At 41.6% G+C, this 23,154-nt stretch overlaps 1 protein-coding gene across 5 annotated transcripts in view; it reads left to right on the top strand.

Moving 5' to 3' along the window:
- TIMD4 (T cell immunoglobulin and mucin domain containing 4) overlaps window positions 1-23,154 on the top strand; it is a 43,888-nt gene that overhangs the window by 4,403 nt on the left and 16,331 nt on the right. For 3 of the 5 annotated variants that reach the window (XR_007918514.3, XM_017341216.4, XM_008255313.5), the window contains exons 2-5: window positions 2,533-2,874; window positions 5,432-5,761; window positions 7,391-7,474; window positions 8,292-8,375. Coding sequence is in view for 3 of the 5 variants with exons in the window: in XM_017341216.4 (XP_017196705.2) it covers window positions 2,533-2,874; window positions 5,432-5,761; window positions 7,391-7,474; window positions 8,292-8,375 (840 nt within the window). In the remaining 2 variants the exon portion in view is untranslated. Of the gene's footprint in view, window positions 1-2,151; window positions 2,875-5,431; window positions 5,762-7,390; window positions 7,475-8,291; window positions 8,376-23,154 lie in introns of all 5 variants that reach the window. The other 2 variants (XR_016236443.1, XM_089336156.1) reach the window with 1 other exon arrangement.

The raw sequence follows: 23,154 nt of genomic DNA, 5'->3' as shown, positions 1-23,154 counted from the left end.
GTGGCCCTCACCCTCTGAGAACTACAGCTTGCCTGGATCTCCCTTCCATGGCATATGGAGTAGGGATTAGAGCATTTAATGATGCACAGTTGAACAAATGGGCTTGAGATTGCAATAACAAATATGTTTCACAGATTTTCAGAAGTGGAAGTACACTTAGAAGAGCTTGTCTAATGGTTTTCACGTGCTGGGTGAGTGTTCAGCTGTAGTAGAATAAGCAGGAACGTGATTAACGTGCATATCCATGGGTCTGGCCATCAGAGATTGTGACTTAGGATTGGACAAGAACATAGGTTATTCATAAGCTCCCCAGGCCATGCTGATGAGTGGTCAAGGTGGGAAACACTGCTGCCTCATCTAAGTGCTTACGCGTTCCAGCTCATACAGCTAGCATGGTAAACCTAAGCCTCTAGCATTTTTTATGTTTACAGATGCCATTCTAGGTAATTCCCATGACCCCTATAGCTCTGACAGTTCCAAACATACATTACAATAAGTGAAATAAGCCAGGAATAGAAAGCTAAATACTGTCACTTATGTGCAGAATCTAGGCAAGCCAATCTTAGAGAAGCAGAAAGTAGAAATGTGATTAGCCGAGGTTTGCAGGAGGAGGGTGATGGGAAAGGGAGGAATGTTGATCAGAGGGCATGCACTGTCGGGCAAGAATAACTTCTAGGGATCTATTTCTTCGAATGGTGACCAAAGTTAGTAATGTTTTATATAGTCTTAAACTTGCCAAATAGGAGCAAGTATTGTGCTGCAGTAAGTTAAACCTTCACCTGTGACAACAGCTTCCCAAATCACAGCACCGGTTCTACTGGCTACTCTGCTTCTGATCCAGTTCCCTGCTAATGAGCCTGGGAAAGGACTAAATGTTGGTCCACGTACTCAGGCCCCTGCCAGCCTCTTAGAAGACCTGGATGGAGTGCCGGGCACCTGGCTTCAGCCTGGCCCCTCCTTGGCTGTTGCATTTGGAGAGTAAATCAGCAGATGAGAAATTTCTTTCTGTCAGTCAGTCTGCCTTTCAAATAAAATGTCTTTTTAAAAATACTGCTAAAAGATCAGGTTTTTAATGTTCTCTCCATAAATGAAAAAATCAAGTTGGTAAGGTTATGGATATGTTAATTAACTTGATTGAATCTTTCTATAATATATATATAGATCATAACATCACATTGTCTGGCCAGATTTGTTGCATGGTAGGTAAAGCCACCACCTGCGACATCCTATATGGTGCTGGTTCGTGACCTGCATGCTCCACTTCAGATCCAGCTCCCTGCTAATATGCCTGGGAAAGCAGTGTAATATGGCTCAAGTGCTTGGGCCCCTGTGCTCACATGGCAGAACTGGAAGACACTCCTGGCTCCTGGCTTGTGCCTTGCCCAGCCCTGGCTTTTATGGCCATTTGTGGAGTGAACCAGTAGATGGAAAATCTTTCTGTCTCTCTCTCTCCCTCTATAACTCTGTCTTTCAAATAAGTAAGTAAATATTTTAAAAATTACATTGTATTCTATAAATTATGTAGTTACTATTTTCTCAGTGTAAAATAAATAGATAAATAATTCATTAACTCCACCTAAATTCATGTTATCTAACAGCAAACCGATGGTCCAGAGCATCTTGTTTGAAGCATTTAAGTCAGGAGCACGTGATCCCTGCTTATTGATATACAATGGGTAGAATGCTATTTTTGGACCTGGTTATACGATTCAGTAGAATTGGGTTTTAGGGTCAGGATTTTTTCATTTGAGAGTTTCTTGAATGGTCCTCAAAATGAGAGTATTTATTTATTTATTTATTTTTTAAACTTTTATTTAATGCATATAAATTTCCAAAGTACGACTTATGGATTACAATGGCTTCCCCCCCATACCGTCCCTCCCACCCACAACCCTCCCCTTTCCCACTCCCTCTCCCCTTCCATTCACATCAAGATTCATTTTCGATTATCTTAATATACAGAAGATCAGCTTAGTATACATCAAGTATGGATTTCAACAGTTTGCTCCCACACAGAAACATAAAGTGAAAAATAATAGATGATTTTTTTTAAATGATGATGAAATCAGAGCAGACCTATTGTCATGTTTAATCCCAGTGAGAGTCAAGTTGGGAATTGATAATTTCTTTTTCTTTTTTTTTTTTTTACAGAGGATCAGTTTAGTATGCATTAAGTAAGGATTTCAACAGTTTGCACCCCCATAGAAACACAAAGTGAAATATATTGTTTGAGTACTCATTATAGCATTAAATCTCAATGTACAGCACAAATGAGAGTATTTATATCAGCAAAAAGACATTGCTGTGGAATTGAATTTAGACACTCAAGTGGCCAACTGTCTCCACTCAGGACAGACCTTAGAGGAGTTAGGAGCTTGGCAGAGCCAAAGGACACACCCAGATATAAGCTCAAGAGTAGTATACACTCTACCCTCTGCCTCTTCCTGGAAGTATCTGATTGCACACCAACTGCACATCATGTCTGAGAGATTTTAGGACCGTGTGAACTGCTTTTCTCCTTGTCCTTCACAGCATCAGCTGCCTCAGAGATGGTCTGGACAGCAGTTTTGGGTAGGTCGGTGACTCTGCCCTGTCTACACTTGTCTTGGTCTCAGAGCAGGAATAGCATGTGCTGGGGCAGAGGCCCATGCCCTAATTCCAAATGCAACCAGGAGATTCTCCATACCGATGGAACAAAGGTCATCTCAGGTAAATCAGCCAAATACAGGCTTCAGGGGAATATCCAGAGAGGCGACGTCTCCTTGACCATCTTCAATACCCATGAAGGTGACAGTGGTGTGTACTGCTGCCGCATAGAGGTGCCCGGCTGGTTCAATGACGTGAAGAAGAACATTCGCCTGGAGCTGAGGAGAGGTGAGCATATGAAGGGCTTTGTGTGCTGGAGGAGAAATGCAGATGTTAACAGGTGAAGGATTTGGTGGGTGGTGGGGATGAGTTTGTACGTATGTAAGCAGTGACTGGAAGATTCCATTTGAAGTGAGGAGCTACAATACAGGGCTGACAGCTAATCTCCAGTACTGCTGAAGCCAAGGCAGGTTCAGTTTGAGTAGAGCATCTCATACTTATCTAGGGGAGGTCACCTGGCAGATTTGAGCACAATATTTTCATATCTCCCAATTTTTATTTGAACTATCTGGTGTCTTTCATGTTGAAACACTTTCAAAATAACATGTAAAGAAAATAAAATATGTCCCCGGGTCAGCTTTAGTTTGTAAGCCAATAGTTTGCTACTTGTCACCAAGGGAAAGGGCAAAGGATTTGGAGACAGACACGGTAGTTTTCAGGTGTTCTTTGCTTCTGTTACTGTCAGTTTATTTTGACAATATTTAGAGTGTGGTGGGACTTCTGAAGATTTGAGCTGCATGGAGTGAATGGCAATAAGTCTAGGAAGAGTTGTATTGACAATACACCTTTACTGCTTGTCTGCAATGGAGCTTCTGTAGGTGAGGTCTGTATCACACCTGCATTCAGCCTCACCTGGGGGCTCTGTTCCTAACTGGATCCCTAACTCTATTCCTAACTGGATCAGCACCTTTGAAGGCAGGGTATGAATATATCTTTCCTTGAGTGTCTCAGGACACTCTGTACTCTAAAATTTGAGTATTTTTATGGGTACTACCAATTAGAGGATTTTCATACACTAGTATATTTTTCTCTTGAAGCAACTTTCTGAGAGAGTATTATTCCAGTTTTTCAGAGGAGGAGCGTAAAGTTTTTTGGGGCTAAATTACTCCAACTGAAGTCTCCCCTTTTCAAGCCTGGTATATCCATGAATTATTTTATAAAACACTTGTTGACATAAAGTAGTCTATGAGGTCATTTCCAATGGAATGAATGGTATCTTCCAGTCCATTAGAGTTCAGGAAATTTGGCATTTTACAGAGAGGGTAAGATCTGTAGAATAAACTGTGGTTAATGAGCCCAAATTCAGGAGCTTAGAAGTGAGAGATGAGGTCATGAACCAATGTTTAATACCTGAAAGAATCTATATTCTCACCCCACAATGCATCCTCTGAGCCCACTTTTGATGAATTCATTCATTTACTCATTCATTGTATATCAGTGCCATGTTTGGGGAGCACTTACTATGTTCCAGACACTGTGATAGGGATTGAATTTGTAGTAGAGAACAGAATAACTACCAGATTTTCCCTTATGGTGCTTACATTCTAATGGGAGAAGCAGCCACTGAACAATAATAATCACATGTGCAGTTAGGCAGTGCATAAATGCTGAGAATGTAAAGTAGGATAGCACATAACAGAGAAGCTTTACAGTTATTGCAGAATCTGGGTGCCTCCTTGAACAAATGACCTTTTGGTTGAGACCTGATGGTTAATGAGGAGTCAGTCAGCCTTGGGATGAGTGAGTAGGAGAGAGCAAGTACAAGTTTCTGTGACTGGAAGATCCATGATGTGTTCAAAGAACCGAAGGAAGGCTGGTTGATTGGAACAATGTGAAAAGAGGGAAGTGGATACAGGAGATTGGAAAGAAAGGCAATGCCAACACAGATAGAGTCTCACAGACCAAGTACAGGACTGGGTTCTTTATCTCAATGGCAAGGAGGACCCTGTGCAAGTTTTAAGCAGGAAGTAGAAATAAATCAATTTTTCATTTTAAATGATTATTTTAGTCCAAGTGTGAAGTATGGATTGGAAGGAACAGGAATGGAAGATAGAAACCAAATTTTATTATATTTTAATTTTAAATGGTTACTGATTTTCATTTACTTGAAAGGGAGGGAAGGAGGGAGGGAGGGAGAGAGAGAGAGAAAGAAAGAGAGAGAGAGAAATCTTCATCTATTGCAACAGCTAGGCCTGGGCCAGGCTGAAACCAGAAGCCCAGAACTCCAGCTGGGTCTCGCATGTGGGTGGCAGAGCCCAAGCACTTGACCCATCATCTGCTGCCTCCTAGGGTATGTGTTAGCATGAAGCTGGATCAGAAACTGAGGAGCTTAGACTTGAACCCACATTCTGATAGGCGATATGGGTATCCTAAGTGGCAGCTTAACTCACTGTGCCACGATGCCCATGCCGAAGAACCCAATTTCAGTGGGCATTACAATGGTCCAGGTCTATGGACTAAGTGAGAGCAACAGAAATGCAGAGAAATGGTCAGATTGCAGATCAAAATTTGTAAAAAATGATAGTAAAAATGGGCTTTTTTTGGTGCACAAATTTTTGAAATTCATTAACCTAATAATGAAAATGCATATTTCCATATTCATGGAAATTGCATATTATGAAAAAGCTATACATGTTATCAAACTATTTTTGACATCAAAATAAGTGTATCTTTTAACTCCATTTTTTCCACAAGGTTTTTGAGGTACCCTGGTATTTGTGTTGTTTTCCTTCTCCTTGCTTTGTTCTTGATGTCACGCTTATCTTCTTACCTTCTGTTGCTACAGCCCCTACAACCACTCGCCGAACAACAACCACTCGCCAAACAACCACCACTCGCCAAACAACCACCACTCACCAAACAACAACCACTTGCCAAACAACAACCACTCATCCAACTACCACCCCTCGTATGACAACAACCACCACTGTACTTCCAACAACAGCCATGAGTATACCTGACTTCGCAACTGATACAATGCTGCAGACAACAACCACCTCTGTCCTTCCAGCAACAGCAACCACGCCCCCTCCTACAGCACTGAGCTCCTTTCCAGAAGAATACACAGAATTTCTCATCACTGAACCTTCTACGGAAGAGCTTATCCTCACGGCAGGTACATGGAGAATCCTGCTGGTCAAATGTGTCTTGGTTTCCTCAGAGCAAGGTTCTCTCCTTGAAGCAATCAGCCTAGTGAGTTGTTCTCCTGCGTGTGTGTGTTTGTGTGTGTGTTTTGGTTTGCTAGGCCCATTGTAACAAACACCACAGACTGAATGACTTAAAAAACATAAATCTATTATCTCACATTTCTGGGCACTAGAAGTCCAAGGTCAATATGTCAATCGTATTTGTTTCTTTTTTTTTTTAAGTTTTGTGATTTTTAAAAAGGATTTATTTATTTATTTGAAAGAGTGACAGAGAGAGAAGAAAAGATGCAGAGAGAGAGAGAGAGAGAGAGAGAGAGAGAGACAGACATCTTCCATACATTGGTTCACTCCCCACCTGGCTGCAATGGCCAGGGCTAGACCAGACCGAAGCTCGGAGCCAGGAGCTTCATCTGGGTCTCTGTCATGGGTGACAGGGGACCGAATACTTGGGCCATCATCTGCTGCTTTCAGAAGCATATTAACAGGGAGCTGGGGGATGCCAGTACAGCAGGCGGTGGCCTAATCCATTATGCCACAGTGCCAGTCCCAGGATTGGTTTCTTTTTATTCTTTCTCAGCTTGTGGATGGCAGTCCCCTCCTTTTGTCTTTATATGGCCTTTCTCTGTCTTTCCTTGTCCTGAACTCCTACAAGGATACCACTCAGACTAGACTGTATCCAAATCACCACCTTTTGTCTTATTACCTATTTGAAGGCCATCTCTCAAAATCCGGTCATAATCTGAGTGTTACCATTACAACATGAATTTCAAGGGGACACCATTCAGTGCATAATAGTGTGTGTGTGTGTGTGTGGGTGGATGGGTGTGGATGTGGTTTCACTAAATTGTTCCTTTTCTTTGCTTTATGTTTTTCTTCCTCTTTTTTGTATTTGTTTTTCAATAATCAGCATTTTGGGGTTTCCAGTTGACCTCCCAGTATTCTTGCAGGAGTTGCTTCTTGAAAAACTGGGAAAGGTCATTCTGGGTCAGACTCTAACCTTTAGGGTTAAGTCTCTGCCTAGGCATTAGAGATTTAACATTGAGGAGGGGCCTCCCAATTCCTTATCATATTCCTCGACATTTTGCATTGGTTCTGTCCTTGTTTCTTTCTTCATTTCTTGACTGTGCACTTTGTACATGTCATGGAATGATTAGCTCCATTGGTTGGTGGACTTGTCAAAGCTCCCACCATATTCCAACCTCTGGTTCTGAGGTAAGAACCCTGGAAAGCAGTCATAAGGTGGCTCAAAGGCTTTCACAGAGGTTTTACCTGTCTCAATAAGGTCTGGATCTTTCTAACAGCTTTATAATTTGGCCAATTCTCTCACACTCTGAGTAGTCCCAAATCCATGAACCCAGAACCAAACCATTTCTGAGTGTATCTTTTGTTCCTTTGTGCTTTAAAATGATCATCTTAAAAAATAACATTTTTATTTTTTTCTTTCATTCTAAAATTTCTCACAATCCTTGAGGAAAACCTAAAACCCACTGAGAAGCACAAAGATGACCTAAAGTACCGCCTAATCCCCCCATCCACCAGCAACACTGTTAGTACTATTATTTTTCAGCTTCCTTTTGTCAAACATTTTTTTCCTTCAGAATCTGAAACTTTTCTTGTCTCCAGTGAGTCTTGGCAAGGCACTGAGGCAACCTCTGCAGACACTGACTTACTCACTTCAGAAGGTATGTGGATACTCGCTCCCTCTCCCTTGGACTGAGGGTGGGGAAACACATTGAATGGACACGTAGTTGAACCAAATGAGGAGACATGACCTTGATCCTTTGCACCATGAAGACTCCCTGGAGTAAAGTGGTATCAGGGCAGTATTTGTGGCTTGTTCATTCCTGTGGCTTAAAGCGAGGGAGAGAGAAGAGAGAAGAGAGAAGAGAAAGAAATAGAAAGGGGTGTGTTTGGTGTGTGTGTGTGTGTGTGTGTGTGGCTTCTTTAAAGTTCTGTTTGTTTGTTTGTTTATTTATTTATTTATTTATTTATATTTTTTTGAAAAACAGAGCAACAGAGTGAAAGATATATAGAAACAGAGGGGGAAGGAAAGAGAGAGAAGAGAGATTTTGAGATCTTTCATATACTAGTTCACTCCCTTAATGCTTGTAATGCTCACCCAAGCCAAAGCCAGGAGCCTGGAACTCTATAAGTTCTCCCACATGGGTGGCAGGGGCCCAAGTACTTAAACCATCCCAGGTGCACATGAGCTGGATTGAAAGCAGAGCAAAGACTGGAACCCAGGTACTCTGATATAGGATGTATGCATCCCAAGTGATATCTTAACCAGTGAGCCACAACGTTTGCTCTGAGAGACCTTGACATGTGCGGTTCTCTGACAATATGTGTGTATATCTCAAGCATGTTTGCCTTTACATACTGGACTAGATAGCATTTAGCCATCTCATTCCAGTTCTAAGCATGGGAATCTTTTTTGTTGAAACTCAAAGTTGAAATTTAACAGTTTTTTTTTTCCTTCTATTTTTTGCTTTTTCAAAGAGTCTGAATCTCGGGTTCTCCCATCAACGTCCCAGGCATCGACAAGGAAAGTGAACGATTCAGTGATTTTCCCTATGACTGGAGGTAAGGAACCTGTGTTTCATGAATGATTTGTCTTTGGCTGTGGGAGCAATCTGTTGCCCACCTGCATGTCTAGGGATTCAGCTATTTTTGTTCCACTCTGGTCGTGTTGCACATCCTTCTTTGAACTGGGGTAAAAGTGAAAAATACTCAAGCATTGCTGCTGGCTTCTCTTCTCCACTTTTCAGCTCTTTCCTGGAACCTTCTGCTTAGGTCTCTCTTCTTCCTCAGCAACTTCTGGCTTAAAGCCAGGAATGGTGGTAGGGAAATTATCTGTTCATTTTTCAGGCTATTATTTACTTATTTAAAATTATGTAAGCATTATACTAAAGCATTTTTTAGGGCACAGATAGACATATATTCAGATAGAAACAGACAGGAAGAAAATCTTCTTTGGTGCCTCTCCTTTATTTTGACCACTTCTCCTGAGATAATCACTATTATGAATTGAAGATGGTCATTCCAGATCTTTGTGTCATCCCCTTACGTGTGCATACAGATGCAGAAATACATAGTTCTGCGCATTTAAAAATGCTATTAAATTATATGCATTCTTCTATGTTTGGCTTTATTCATTTAACATTATCTGCTAGACCATTTTCTCTTTTAGTCCAGGGAGATCTGCATGATTATGTTAAATTGCTGTGCAATCTTCCCTGCTCTGTTGATTCTTAGTCTCTATTGCCCATTGAGGGGCATTCTGGTTCTTCCAGTTCCTCCTTATTATAAATTGTGCTGTAGTAGACATTTTGGCACATGCATGCCTCCTCAAGCACTTATGCCAGTGTCTCATTACTTAGGGTGGGGACCAAGAAGAAACCCAAGCCTGAAAGAAATGTGCCCTTTTAAATTGTATAGCCATTGCAAAATTGTCTTCTAGAAAGGCTGTGCCAATCTATTTTCTCATCCACTGATTATCTGCTTTTTCATATCCACCCTACACTTGAAATGACCATTTGTCTAACGTTTTCCCATCTCCTGAGGAAAAGAGTGTCATCTTGTTCTTTTCATGCCCTGATTTACAAAGAGTTTGAGTGTCTCCCTATATGGTTATTAGCCAGAAAAGAGCCATCCTTTAACTCTGTGAAGGAGGCAACGTGTCATCACTCACAAAGGCTCAGAAGATAGACTTAGAGAAGACGGACAAGAATGAGTGGATGGGGGATAGGTTTTGAAACAAGACGATAAATCAGGATGAAATGCAAGGGTGATCTGATGCTGAAAAGCTCTGTCATGCACCAACTCACACCTCGGAAAGCTAGAAAATCTGCACCAGGACTTAATAACTTAAGGGAAACTGGGTGTCAAAGCTCTAAACCCTCTGCGTCTATCAGATGCACTAAGGATGGGAGGCTGTTTTCTGGCAGAAGAGAAGGTGGTGACTAGCAAGGTAACAGAGGATGGGCAGAGTGTTTGTAAAATGTTAACCTTCATTCAATTTAAATCTTGGAGTTTTTACATTGAAATGCAAGGGAGCAAAAGGTCATCAGATGTCTTGAATATCTCTGATAATTTCCATTTCACTCATTCTTGACTAAAGGAGAGAGAATATTTGTGCAGTATCCGTAGCTTGCATTACTGAAGAGAAACTTGTTTTAAGGTCAGTCAGCCTCCATGTAGCACTCGGTCTTTATCCAAGAAAGAAGGTTTCCTAAGTGCATGTTATGTGCTGTGTCAGTGTCAGATGTTTTCACAGACCATTTCAGTTAATCCCTCCTTAGCCAATGCTCTCATCCCTATTACACTTACCTTTCCTAAGACTGCACAGCTCTGAGCTGCCAGTCCAGCAGTCTAGCTCTGATCGCATGTTCTTAGATATTACTTTCTTTTACCTGTCATTCTAACCTGAAATGAAGGGTCGTGCTCTTTTCATTTACCAGCCTATCTTCTATGTTTGTTTTTTTTTTTCAATTAAACTTGCAATGTCATAACTGAATTTACCACTCACTGAGGAATCAACTACATGTTAGGCATTGTATTAAAGGTCTTCACATCCAACTTTTTATTAAATCTTACAGAAAAATGACCGTCTAGGTGGGCATAGAAATTATCCCCACTTTACAGGTAAAGAAATGGAGCAGCAGACAATCTATAGGGCAAACTACTGCCTTCTTAGGTCTTCCCTTTTTTAACACTGTGCATGTTATTTCTTGAGTTTTCACAAATTCCTATGACTTAGGTACCATTTTTCTCCTTCATTTTAGAATCCTTCATTTATTTGCTGAGTCAAAGGGAGTAGTACGATGTGGATTTAACCCTTATTTCTGTTCTGATAGCACATAGCACTTTAAGTCCCGCCATGCTGCTTCCTGCTAACCCCCACTCTGGAGTGTCTTTAAGAATAAGATGAGTTGTTTCTTCACCTAAAAGTGCTTCCAGCCCACTTCAGAGCCCTGTGTGTTTCCGTGGATTTTGCTTTCTCTGTATAATGGGTCTCAATTCTCTCGTCATTTCTTCATGTGATTTTTGGATGAGGATACCTCCATGGTTGATAACTGTTCTAAATCAACATTAGTTAGGGCAGCAGTTCCTCCCCTCACTGGGTGGCTGCCTAGAAACGGAACTCAGAGAAGTGGAGCAACTTTCCCAAGATCTCGCTGCCTGGAGAACTGAGTCATACCACAGTTTCAGGTACTCGTAAACTGTGGCCATGGACTCCTCCATGGGGGTTGGCTATGGATAAACCATCATGGGGACAGGAACCCCCTAAAGTTGTCTGTTTGTGTGCATACAGTCTAGGGCTTTCATTATAACCTCTTGCAAATCCTGCAAAACCCCAAAGGGTAGAAACCATATTCAATCACAAAGAAACCAAAAAACAAGAAATATAGTCACGAGGACACTGTGTAAGGTCTTCTCTTTCTCTGTGGAGACTGCCAGAGGAATACAGAATCTCACTCCTTCAGAAGGATTGCCTGTATTTCCTGACTGGTAGCAGGAATGTGTGGAATAGTCCCAAATTGCTCCTTAAATCCTCAGTTTCTGTTGTATAAGGAGTCTACAGCCAGGGCAAATGATGCCATATGAGCATGCCATTCTTAAATAGAACAAAGTGGCTTGGGATTCAGGCCCCTGTGGATTATGTCTTAGGCTGTGTGTTACTGCCTCAATAACATGCCAAGTCCTTTCCTTCTAGTCCTTTCTTCTCGTGTCCTTCTTGGTAGTATGTGGGTGGGGAGGCGGGGCCATTACAGAGTTCAGATGAGCAGCCGGAAGGCTTGGCATTCTGTTGCCAATTCGTGGTGATGATGTTCCTTCCTTTGGAATCTCAGATGACTTCCTCATTCTATCCTTTCCTGGTGTCAGTTTGCTCAGAATGCAAACCAGGGACAGTAGTGGTACCCATTGATAAAGGCTGTGAAGAGACGAAGTACATGAGAAAATGCCTCCCGCATAATTACTGGCTCCTAAACGAGAGCCATCCGGAGGTCTTCCTGTTTCCTCATTTACATCCCCACTACTTTTCTCACTCACATACCTGCCTTTTTTGGCCAGTCTGACAGTGTAACAAGAAGCCACTTCCCCAGGTCACAGCTGACTTGCTTGTCCTAATGACAGTATAGTCACTTTCATTTTTTTTTAACTTTTATTTAATAAACATAAATTTCAAAGTACAACTTTTGGATTATAGTGGCTTCCCCTCCCCCATAACCTCCCTCCCACCCACAACCATCCCATCTCTGACTCCCTCTCCCATCACATTCACATCATAGATTGATGTGAATGGAAGGGGAGAGGGAGTGGGAAAGGGGAGGATTGCGGGTGGGAGGGACATTATGGGGGGGGAAGCCATTGTAATCCATAAGCTGTACTTTGGAAATTTATATTCATTAAATAAAAGTTAAAAAAGATACATTTTCAATTATCTTCATATACAGAAGATCAGTTTAGGATATACTAAGTAAAGATTTCAACAGTTTGCACCCACACAGAAACACAAAGTATAAAGTACTGTTTGATTACTACTTATACCATTAATTCACATAGTACAATACATGTAAGACAGAGATCCTACATGGGGAGTAAGTGCACAATGATTCCTGTTATTAATTTAACAATGGACACTCTTATTTATGACGTCAGTAATCATCCAACGCTCTTGTCATGAGCTGCTGAGGCTTATGGAAGCCTCTTGAGTTCGCCAACTCCAATTTTATTTAGACAAGGCCATAGACAAAGTGGAAGTTCTCTCCTCCCTTCAGAGAAAGGTACCTCCTTCTTTGATGGCCCGTTCTTTCCACTAGGATCTCACTCGCAGATGTGGGGAGCAACTCGGACTAGACTAAGTTACTCGAATTAAGACTTATTCTATGCATCTGCTCTCCCACAATATGGCGCTGGGAGAGGAGTAAACAGCTTCTATGCAGCTGCCTCTCGCCAACTTGAGTGATGACCTGCAGGAGCTGATCCTGCTCCTGATTGGAGGAGAGCAGTGTACTCGGCGTGTGGGTAGCAGAGTTGGGATTGGTGGAAGAGGACTATAAAGGAGGAGAGAGACAACATGCACCAGGAACATCTACCTGAGGAACATCTGAGCAGCCCCCGAGAGAGCTGGCCGGCGGTGTGCCGCTCCCCCGCGGAAGTGGGGAAAGTGGCAGGGAGGCCTGCCCCTCCACGAGGTGGAGGGACGGCAGCCAACCCGGGAAGAACCAGCAGCAAACCTGGGAAGGGCCGAGCAGACAAAAGAACAGCACAGGGTCTAGTGTCGTTCCTCCGTGAAGAGGGGGAGTGACAGCAGAGATCTTTCATTTAGGGTTTTTTTTTTTTTTTTTTTTTTGCCAGAGTGTCTTGGCTTTCCATGCCTAAAATACTCTCATTGGCTCTTCAGCCAGATCCGAATGCCTTAAGGGCTAATTCTGAGGCCAGAGTGCTCTTTAGGGCTTCTGCCAGTCTATGATTCTGATGTGTATCCTGCTTTCCATGTTGGATCATTCTCTCCTTCTTAATCCTATCCTTAATTCTATCTATCTATCTTAATTCTATTAGCAGACACTATTCTTGTTTATGTGATCCCTTTGACTCTTAGTCCATTCATTATGATCAATTGTGACCTGATATTGATCACTTGGACTAGTGAGATGGCACTAGTACATGCCACCTTGATGGGATTGAATTGGAATCCCCTGGCACGTTTCTAACTCTACCATTTGGGGTAAGTCCGATTGAGCATGTCCCAAATTGTACATCTCCTCCCTCTTTTATTCCCACTCTTATATTTAACAGAGATCACTTTTCAGTTAAATTTAAACACCTAAGAATAATTGTGTGTTAATTACAGAGTTCAACCAATAATATTAAGTAGAACAAAAAAATACTGAAAGTGATAAAGTATAAGTTGTTCATCAACAGTCAGGACAAAGGCTGATCAAGACACTGTTTCTCATAGTGTGCATTTCACTTCCAAAGGTTTCCTTTTAGGTGCTCAGTTAGTTGTTGCAGATCAGGGAGAGCATATGATATTTGTCCCTCTGGCACTGGCTTATTTTACTCAGCATGATGTTTTCCAGATTCCTCCATCTTGTTGCAAATGACTGGATTTCATAATTTTCTACTGCTGTGTAGTGTTCCATAAAGTACATATCCTATAATTTCTTTATCCAGTCTCTGGTGATGGGCATTCAGGTTGATTCTAAGTCCTAGCTATTGTGAATTGAGCTGCAATAAACATTAGGGTGCAGACCGCTTTTTTGCTTGCCAATTTAATTTCCTTTGGGTAAATTCTAAGGAGTGGGATGGCTGGGTTGTAAGGTAGGGCTATATTCAGGTTTCTGAGGAATCTCCAAACTGACTTCCATAGTGGCTTAACCAGTTTGCATTCCCACCAACAGTGGGTTAGTGTCCCCTTTTCCCCACATCCTTGCCAGCATCTGTTGTTGGTAGATTTCTGAATGTGAACCATTCTAACCGGGGTGAGGTGAAACCTCATTGTGGTTTTGATTTGCATTTTCCTGATTGCTAGTGATCTTGAATATTTTTTCATGTGTCTGTTGGCCATTTGGGCTTCCTCTTTTGAAAAATGTCTATTGAGGTCCTTGGCCCATCTCTTTAGCAGGTTTTTTGATTTGTTGTTTTGGAGTTTCTTGATCTCTTGTAGATTCTGGTTATTAATCCTTTATCTGTAGCATAGTTTGCAAATATTTTTTCCCATTCTGTTGGTTGCCTCTTCACTTTCCTGACTGTTTCTTTTGCAGTACAGAAACTTCTCAATTTGATGCAATCCCAATAGTTGATTTTGGCTTGGACTGCCTGTGCCTCCAGGGTCTTTTCCAAGAAGTCTTTGCCTGTTGTTATATCTTGCAGGGTTTCTGCGATGTTTTCTAATAATTTGATGGTGTTGGGTCATAGATTTAGATCTTTAATCCATGTTGAGTGGATTTTTGTGTAAGGTGAAAGGTAGGGGTCTTGCTTCATGCTTCTGCACGTGGAAATCCAGTTTTCCCAGCACCATTTATTGAATAGACTGTCCTTGCTCCAGGAATTGGTTTTAGATCCTTGATCAAATATAAGTTGGCTGTAGATGTTTCGATTGATTTCTGGTGTTTCTATTCTGTTCCATTGGTCTATCCATCTGTTTCTGTACCAGTACCATGCTTTTTTCATTATAACTGCCCTGTAGTATGTCCTGAAATCTGGTATTGTGATGCCTCCAGCTTTGTTTTTGTTGTACAAGATTGCTTTAGCCATTTGATGTCTCTTGTTCCTCCATATGACTGAATTTCAGCATTATTTTTTATAGATCTGAGAAGACTGTCTTTGGTATTTTGATTGGTATCACATTGAATCTGTAAATTGCTTTTGGGAGAATGGACATTTGATGATATTGATTCTCCAATCCATGAGCATGGAAGATTTTTCCATTTTTTGGTATCCTCTTCTATTTCTTTCTTTAAGATTTTGTAATTCTCGTCGTAGAGATCTTTGGCATCCTTGGTTATGTATATTCCATGGATTGGATTCTTTTTGTAGCTATTGTGAATGGGATGAACTTAGAAGTTCTTCCTCAGCCATGACATTGCCTGTGTATACAAAGGCTGTTGATTTCTGTGCATTGATTTTATATCCTGCTACTTTGCCAAACTCTTCTATGAGTTCCAAGAGTCTCTTAGTAGAGTTCTTTGGGTCCCCTAAATAAAGAATCATATTATCTTCAAAGAGGGATAGTTTGAGTTCTTCCTTTCCAATTTGTATCTCTTTAATTTCTTTTTCTTGCCTAATGGCTCTGGCCAAAATTTAGAGAACTATATTGAATAGCAGTGGTGAGAGTGGGCATCCCTGTTTGGTACCAGATCTCAGTGGAAATGCTTCCAACATTTCCCCATTCAATAGGATGCTGGCTGTGTGTTTTTCATAAATTGCTTTGATTGTATTGAGGAATGTTCCTTTAATAATCAATTTTCTTAGAGTTTTCATCATGAAATGGTGTTGTATTTTGTTGAATGCTTTCTCGGCATCTATTGAGATAATCATATGGTTTTTCTTCTGCAGTTTGTTAATGTGGTATATCACATTGATTGATTTGTGAATGTTGAACGATCCCTGTATACCAGGGCTAAATCCCATGTGGTATGGGTGGATTATCTTTCTGATGCATTGTTGCATTCTATTGGCCAGAATTTTTCTTTTTTTGACAGGCAGAGTGGACAGTGAGAGAGGGAGACAGAGAGAAAGGTCTTCCTTTGCTGTTGGTTCACCCTCCAATGGCCGCCGCGGCTGGCGCACTGAGGCTGGTGCACTGCACTGATCCGAAAGCAGGAGCCAGGGGCTTATCCTGGTCTCCCATGGGGTGCAGGGCCCAAGCACTTGGGCCATCCTCCACTGCACTCCCTGGCCACAGCAGAGAGCTAGCTATTGGCCAGAATTTTATTCAGGATTTTTTGCGTCTATGTTCATCAGGGAAATTGGTCTGTAATTTTCTTTCTCTGCTGCATCTTTTTCAGGTTTAGGAATTAAGGTGATGTTGGCTTTATAGAAAGAATTTGGGAGAATTCCCTCTTTTTGGATTGTTCTGAATAGTTTGAGAAGAATTGGAGTTAGTTCTTCTTTAAATGTCTGGTAGAATTCAGCAGTGAAATCATCTGGTCCTGGGATTTTCTTTGTTGGGAGGGCCTTTATTTCTGATTCAATTTCTGTCTCAGTTATGGATCTGTTTAGGTTTTCTGTGTCTTCATTGTTCATTTTATTTTATTTTTTTTAACTTTAATTTAATGAATATAAATTTCCAAAGTACAGCTTATGGATTACAGTGGCTCCCCCCACCATAACTTCCCTCCCACCCGCAACCCTCCCCTTTCCCTCTCCCTCCCCCCTTCCATTCACATCAAGATTCATTTTTTAATTCTCTTTATATACAGAAGATCAGTTTAGCATATATTAAGTAAAGATTTCAATTTTAGGTAGATTGCATGTGTCTAGGAATCTATCCATTTCTGATAGATTTCCCTATTTGGTGGCATACAAATCTTTGTAGTAATTTCTGATGACTCTTTTTATTTCTGTGGTGTCTGTTGTTACATTCCCCTTTTCATCTCTGATTTTATTGATTTGGGTCTTTTCTCTTCTTTTTTTTTTAGTTAGTTGGGCCAATGGGTGTCAATTTTGTTTATTTTTTCAAAAAACCAGCTCTTCATTTGGCTGATTTTTTGTAATTTTTTTTGATTCAATTCTGTTGATTTTTTCTCTATTTTAATTATTTATCTTCTCCTACTTGTTTTGGGTCTGCTTTGCTGCAGTTTTTCTAAGTCCTTGAGATGCATTGATAGCTCATTTATTTGGTGCCTTTCCAATTTCTTGATGTAGGCACCTATTGCAATGAACTTTCCTCTCAACACTGCTTTTGCTATTTCCTATAGTTTTGATATGTTGTGTTGTTATCTTCATTTACTACCAGCAAGTTTTTGATTTCTTTTTTGATTTCATCTATGACCGAGTGTTCATTCAGGAGCATGTTGTTCAGCCTCCATGTGTTTGCATATGCTGTTAGGATTCCTCAGTTGCTATTTCCAGCTTCATTCCATGGTGGTCTGAAAAGGTGCATGATATGATTTAGATTCTTTTGAATTTGCTGAGAAGCATAGTCACTTTCTAGTCTTCTGTTTTTCTCTGAAACTGCTAATCAAACTAGGGATACAGCCAACAAGTGACAAAATTATAAAGCTGGGGACATTACAAAACCTTTTAAAATCTCATAGTAGTAGTTCTCTATGAACATTAAAATAAATCTGAGCTTCTGAAAGCTTTCTCCTGGCTCTCTTAGACAGCCCTGTAGACCCCTCAATTACTGGTTTTATTTCTGTGGGTTGACACTTTTAATCCCCCATTCCTTCTCCATTGCTTTGTTCTTTTCATGTGCCTCTGTCTACTCAGGTTGCACTCTATAATTCATGCTTGAAAATAAACTTATGCCTGAGTAATAGTTGTGGTGTAGTTTACCATCCAAGGGCTTCCAGATTTGTGGTAGGCATTTGATAAGGCAACTCCATGTACATATTATTTGAGTTCAAAGTCCTACAATGATTTTAAACTGTTTGATTTGTAGATCTCATCATAAAAAGCCATACCTTGGGTAACAAATCCTCACCTATACTCTCTAGCTGCCTAGAAATAGGTCTCAGAGATGTGGAGTGACTTGTCCAAGCTTACAGAGCTAGACAGAGAGAGAACTGGATCTCATACTAGGTTTTAGAGATCTTAAATTTATGTCTATGAACTCCTAGGTGAGACAGGGGACAGGAAAATATGCTGTGTGAAATATTGAGATACAAAAAATGTAGAAACTTAGGCTTGGGGAAGGCCAGAGAGTTGAGAGAGGCTCAGGAAGAAAGCTGAGGCCAGAAGCCGTTTTTCCCGATTCTGTGCATACTTGGCCTTTGTTCCAAGCCTGGCAGTCAATATCTCTCAGCAGTTTCTTGAGGGCTTCTTAAGTATTAGGGTACCTTTTCCTCCATCCCCGAAGAGAATCATGGTACCTATCACCAGCATGGAGTCAAATTCAAATTCAGTGCTCCCAAAGCCACACAAGCACTTTTATGGCAATCTAGTAAAACTAGAAACAACGAACATTGAACTTGCAATATAACATTTTTCTTTGTTTGTGATTTTTAGGGTGGTATGCTCTTGGTCTTGGCAACAGAATGATAGTAGAATGGTAGGAATGCTTTTAGGAATTATTTTCCCCTATTGTTTATCTTTCTATTACACAAAACCAGCCCAACTTTCATGGTCCAAAGCAAACTGGCCTTTCCATGGAGTCAAAGATATCTCAGAGAGAAATGTGGAGATGGAATTTTGAAGCCGTATCTTGTACTTTTGGTGTTTGATTTAGATACATGAAAACAGGTAGCATGTTTCATTATTACTCTGGATGTGGCAGGGGACACATCAGAAGCAGTCATTACCTCTTTTTAAAGGGGGTCATGTTATACCATTAGGAGTATAGGGAGTGTGTGTTCTCTGCTTTGGGATTGAGGTATAAAAAGATACACTAGGGGCTCAAATAAGGGAGAGACAGATGCCACCTTGGCAAGGAGGTTCACAGTCGTGAACAATTTCACTCAGTGACCTTTGCATGATTCTTCGAGGATAAGAAAATTTCACTGAGGAGGGAAGGGTGGACAGGAAGGGATATCAGTATGAGCAAAGACAAGACAACTTGAGAACAGCATCAGATCTTTGGAGTTTGTCTAATAGTCTAGTTTAATCTCATGGACACAGGGAGCTAGGATTGGCCTAGGGTATTGAGGGATTTGACTGATAAAGAACTGAAATTTCATTCAGTATGAGGAATCATTTCTGTTTTCTGCATAGGGAATGGTAATTTTAGTTGTGTTTAGGAGAAGATTGTCTGGCAAGAGTGTGGAAGCTGTCTGAGTGGGGGCCTGACCTGGAGACAGGCAGGGGACCCAAGAGGTTCTGGAAAACTTGAGGTGAGACACGAGCATCTCAAGTAGGAGGGCGGTAGCAGCAACGGTGAAAGGGGCAGAGCCAAAGCCCTTTAGGAGTTGGAATTCAGAAGACTGGGCAACCAATGTAAGAATGAACGCTGTCTGATGTCCCCCACTTGGCAGACTGGGCCAGTGTCCTCAGGAAACCGGGGAGAAAGCCAAGACAAAGAGTGAATCATGTTTGGAAGATTGTGAGTTTGAGATCCTCTGGGAACTGTTTTACTGGTAGTTGGAAGTGTGGGTCTGAGTGGGTTCATGGATGCCTTGGTATCTTTGATCATTGGCACTCATCTCTTAGGAAATACTTACCAAGATGACTCACATTCTAAGTACCAAAGAACTTCCTAGCATCTCAATCCTTTCATGTGTATTATGTTATAAAGGCAAAAATGTTATTTTTTAGGGCTACATATATAATTTTAGAAATACAGTAAATGATTCTTTTTGAGTGCTTATTATATGCTTTCAATGCATTGTCTCATTGTGAGGCAATGACCACATCTGGAAGGAAGATTCTATTATGATATCCATCATAAAGGAGGAGGAAGTGGGGTCTGGAAAGGCTAAAAATTACCAGAATTTGGACCCCATATCTCTTTTGACTGGTAAACCTGAGCTCTTAAATGTGTTATGATACCCCCTCATCAGCAAAGGGTGGGGATATTGAAGCTCCTGTGATATCACCTAAAGACATTGTGAGATGACAAGAGAGACAGAGATAAAAGAGAGGACCTCCCCTTCCTGTGCCCATCAACGGAGCAGCTGCTCTGAAGGGCGGTGTGGTGGAGAAGAGAAGCAGCTAAGGAGGTAGAGAGGGAGATGCCACAAGCAGAATGTGGCCAAAGGGGGCACAGGTTGGAGGAAGCTGGGCTCACAAGGGTTGGGGAGGATATACTTACTTGTTTGGAAATTGCAAACACTGGCCAAGGAGGAGGAGGAGGCCTTTAGGAGGGTGGCTGTGAACGGTATCATGAAATGAACAGTGTGAGTGCATCTAAGGATGAGCCATTGTTAGGGAATGGATCTTAGATATTCTTTGAAGGAGTTTAAGGCTGAATATTTAGTAGAGGGGATCCAGGGAAGAATGGCATAATGAAAGGAGAATGAAGCATCTTGGCATAAGAGAGAGGGACAAGTAAAAAACAAAAATGGGAGAGGGTGTAGTTTATAAGTGGAGGTAAGAGGGAAGGGATCACAAGAGAAAACATGAACATTTGAGAGCAGTCAGGGAGATAGGAGAATGGGGGACCAAGATCTTGAACTTAAGACATCATCCAGTGCGTGAATCTGAGAACTAGACTTGGGATGGGATCACTGAGCGCTTAGTAAAACTCTGACTGTTCTGCTACACCCCAAATTGCAAAATTAGGATCTTTGAGAGAGTCTGTGTCTGTGTTTCACAGACTTTCTCAGTTTAGGAATTTCTGGTGCAGTCCACTCTCCGTATTTCAGAAAGAACAAAAATGAGGCACAAAGGCATTAAAAATTGCTCTGTAGTAGAGTGAGTCCAGGCCCTGCCTAGGGCTCTCTTTTCCCTATGCCCCACTATTTTATTAAAGATAACATTGAGTTCTGTCCGAACTTGATGCTTTTCTGGGTCCTTAGTTGATCAAGGGCATAAAGAAGTTGTAGGAGCAATTGCCATTCTCAGTTCAGTTCAGTAGAAGGAATGGAAGAAGGCAGGGGAACGAAGCAGAACTCATTTTTACTCACAAATGCTGTCGTTAAGAAGAAAGAAATTGGATGCAGTTGATTTCAAAGTCAACATCTTTCGTGAGGCATTAGCAGATTTGTTTTATCTCTCATGCCCAGTGCTCTTCACAGGCTCAGAGCAGTTGGTGGCGGACAGTCTGCAGGATGAAACAGAAGGACAAAAAGTGGATTTTCGGGATTTTTCTCACAATGACATTTTATTCTGTCCGCAGTACAAATGCTTTTTTCTTTATTTGTAAAATTGGAATTGAATCTGTGTAATTCTAGCATCTTACAACTCACCTTCAGAAAGATCAATCAAATAGGATCAAAGTCAGTTGCCAAGCTTTAAAATAGCCATGTCCATGATAAGAAAAACAAGGGGTGAAAGAGACGTGTGCCAGTGGAAGAAAACACAGAGCCGGGCCTTAAACAGGTCCTCAGTGGTGAACAAACTGAGCTCCAGGGGACTGCCCTCTGTGGGGAGGTCTGATTTCTATCTTTTTTAAAGGTTTATTTATTTACTTGAAAGGCAGAGTTACAGAGAGAGAGGGAGAAAGACAGAGAGGGACAGAGAGATTGATCTTCCATTCGTTGGGTCACTCCCCAAATGGCCAGAGGGACAGAAGCTGGGTGGGCCTCAAGCTAGGGGTCAGGAGCTTTTTCCAAGTCTCCCTCATGGGTGCAGGGCCCAAGCATTTGGGTCTTCTACAGCTTTCCTAGGTGGATTAGCAGAGAACTGGATCAGAAGTGGAGCAGCTTGGACTCGAACTGGTGTCCATATGAGATGCCGGCACCGCAGGTAGCAGCTTTATCCATTATGCCACAATGCTGGCCCTGAGGGATCTGATTTCACAGTGGGTAGGAGAAATAGGGGAACCTTAGAGTTTTCAATTCTCCCTGCTGGGACTATGTCAATGAATGAAGCTACAGATATCCTTTGGCATGAGCCCACCTCTTGCACCTGGGGATTGTTGAACCCTGTGATGCTCAGAAACATGTCAGAGGGGAAGAGGAGTGGAATTTGGAATCAGATGTCATTGCTCTGCTTTTTCCTACCAGTCATTATTAGCCATGCAACTTTGGGTAAGATATGGAGCCTCTTAAAACTTCCATTTCCTCCTCTTCCAAAAATTCTGCCTAGGGTTACTTAGCATCTGGAATCATTTTGAAGTTCAAATGAGGTAATATATGCAAAAGTGCTTCATGTACCTCTAGGTGCTCAGATTACCCTCATAATAACCATCATCAATGATTATGATTACTGGGATTGTTTGTCTAGAAACTGTATCTACCTAGGGTGATGAAAGAGCATTCTTAAAGACCTCTTCCAATGGATTTAGTCTTCCAGCACTGATATTTGCAGAGCGGGTTAGTGTGAGCTGCTGCCACCTTTCTCAATGTCCATGGAGCCAGAGGATGAGAGCTTGGTTTCTGTACGTGGACTGGATCTGGAATTTGCTCTGTTCCTTCCTAGCTCTGTGACCTTAACTGGTTGTCTGACCTCTCCAGAACATAAGTTTCCTACTGTGAATTGAAAACAATAATGGTGTCTACTGCAAAGCATTTTCTTTGAGGATCAACCAAGATTTGATACAGAAAATGCTTTGCCCTGCATGGGCATATTCAAGCGCTCCATGTATGGTACCTGTTTATTACTAGTATTGTTAGCAATAATCTGAGGGTTCTTGGTAAATTGTGAACCTTCCCACTTCTGGTAATCAGAAATTCTTGATCAGCTGGTGTGTGCAGAGCGGAGTTCTGGATATTACCCTTAGAGAGGAGCCCAGAGGGGAGGGATTAGGAATGAGTCCCATCTCTGCTTCGCTGAGATACTCGGGTGCTGGCTCATGATAGCAAGGGCCTCGGGTGGGTACTGTGTGATGAGATTATGTTGCTCGGGTGCCTTAGAAGCAGTGGAAGGTCAAGGAAATATTCTGCCCAGGAGGCCACTTGAATAATGTGTTCTAGAACCTGTGGTTTTCTTCTGTCTACCTCATCTTCCTAAGTGTGATGGCATCTGACCATTCCTTCCTCTTTCACTGAGTGCTAATGCAATTTGTGCTCTGTTCCCTTTCAAAACTAAAAAGTGGATCGCACCCAATTTTGCCTTTGGGGGTAAGGAGCACCTGACTCACGTATGTAACATG

The sequence above is a fragment of the Oryctolagus cuniculus genome, chromosome 6, assembly GCF_051225735.1.
Source record: "Oryctolagus cuniculus isolate XC-2025 breed Fujian yellow rabbit chromosome 6, ASM5122573v1, whole genome shotgun sequence".
Taxonomy (NCBI): domain Eukaryota; kingdom Metazoa; phylum Chordata; class Mammalia; order Lagomorpha; family Leporidae; genus Oryctolagus; species Oryctolagus cuniculus.
This window is presented reverse-complemented; position numbering and strand designations above follow the sequence as displayed.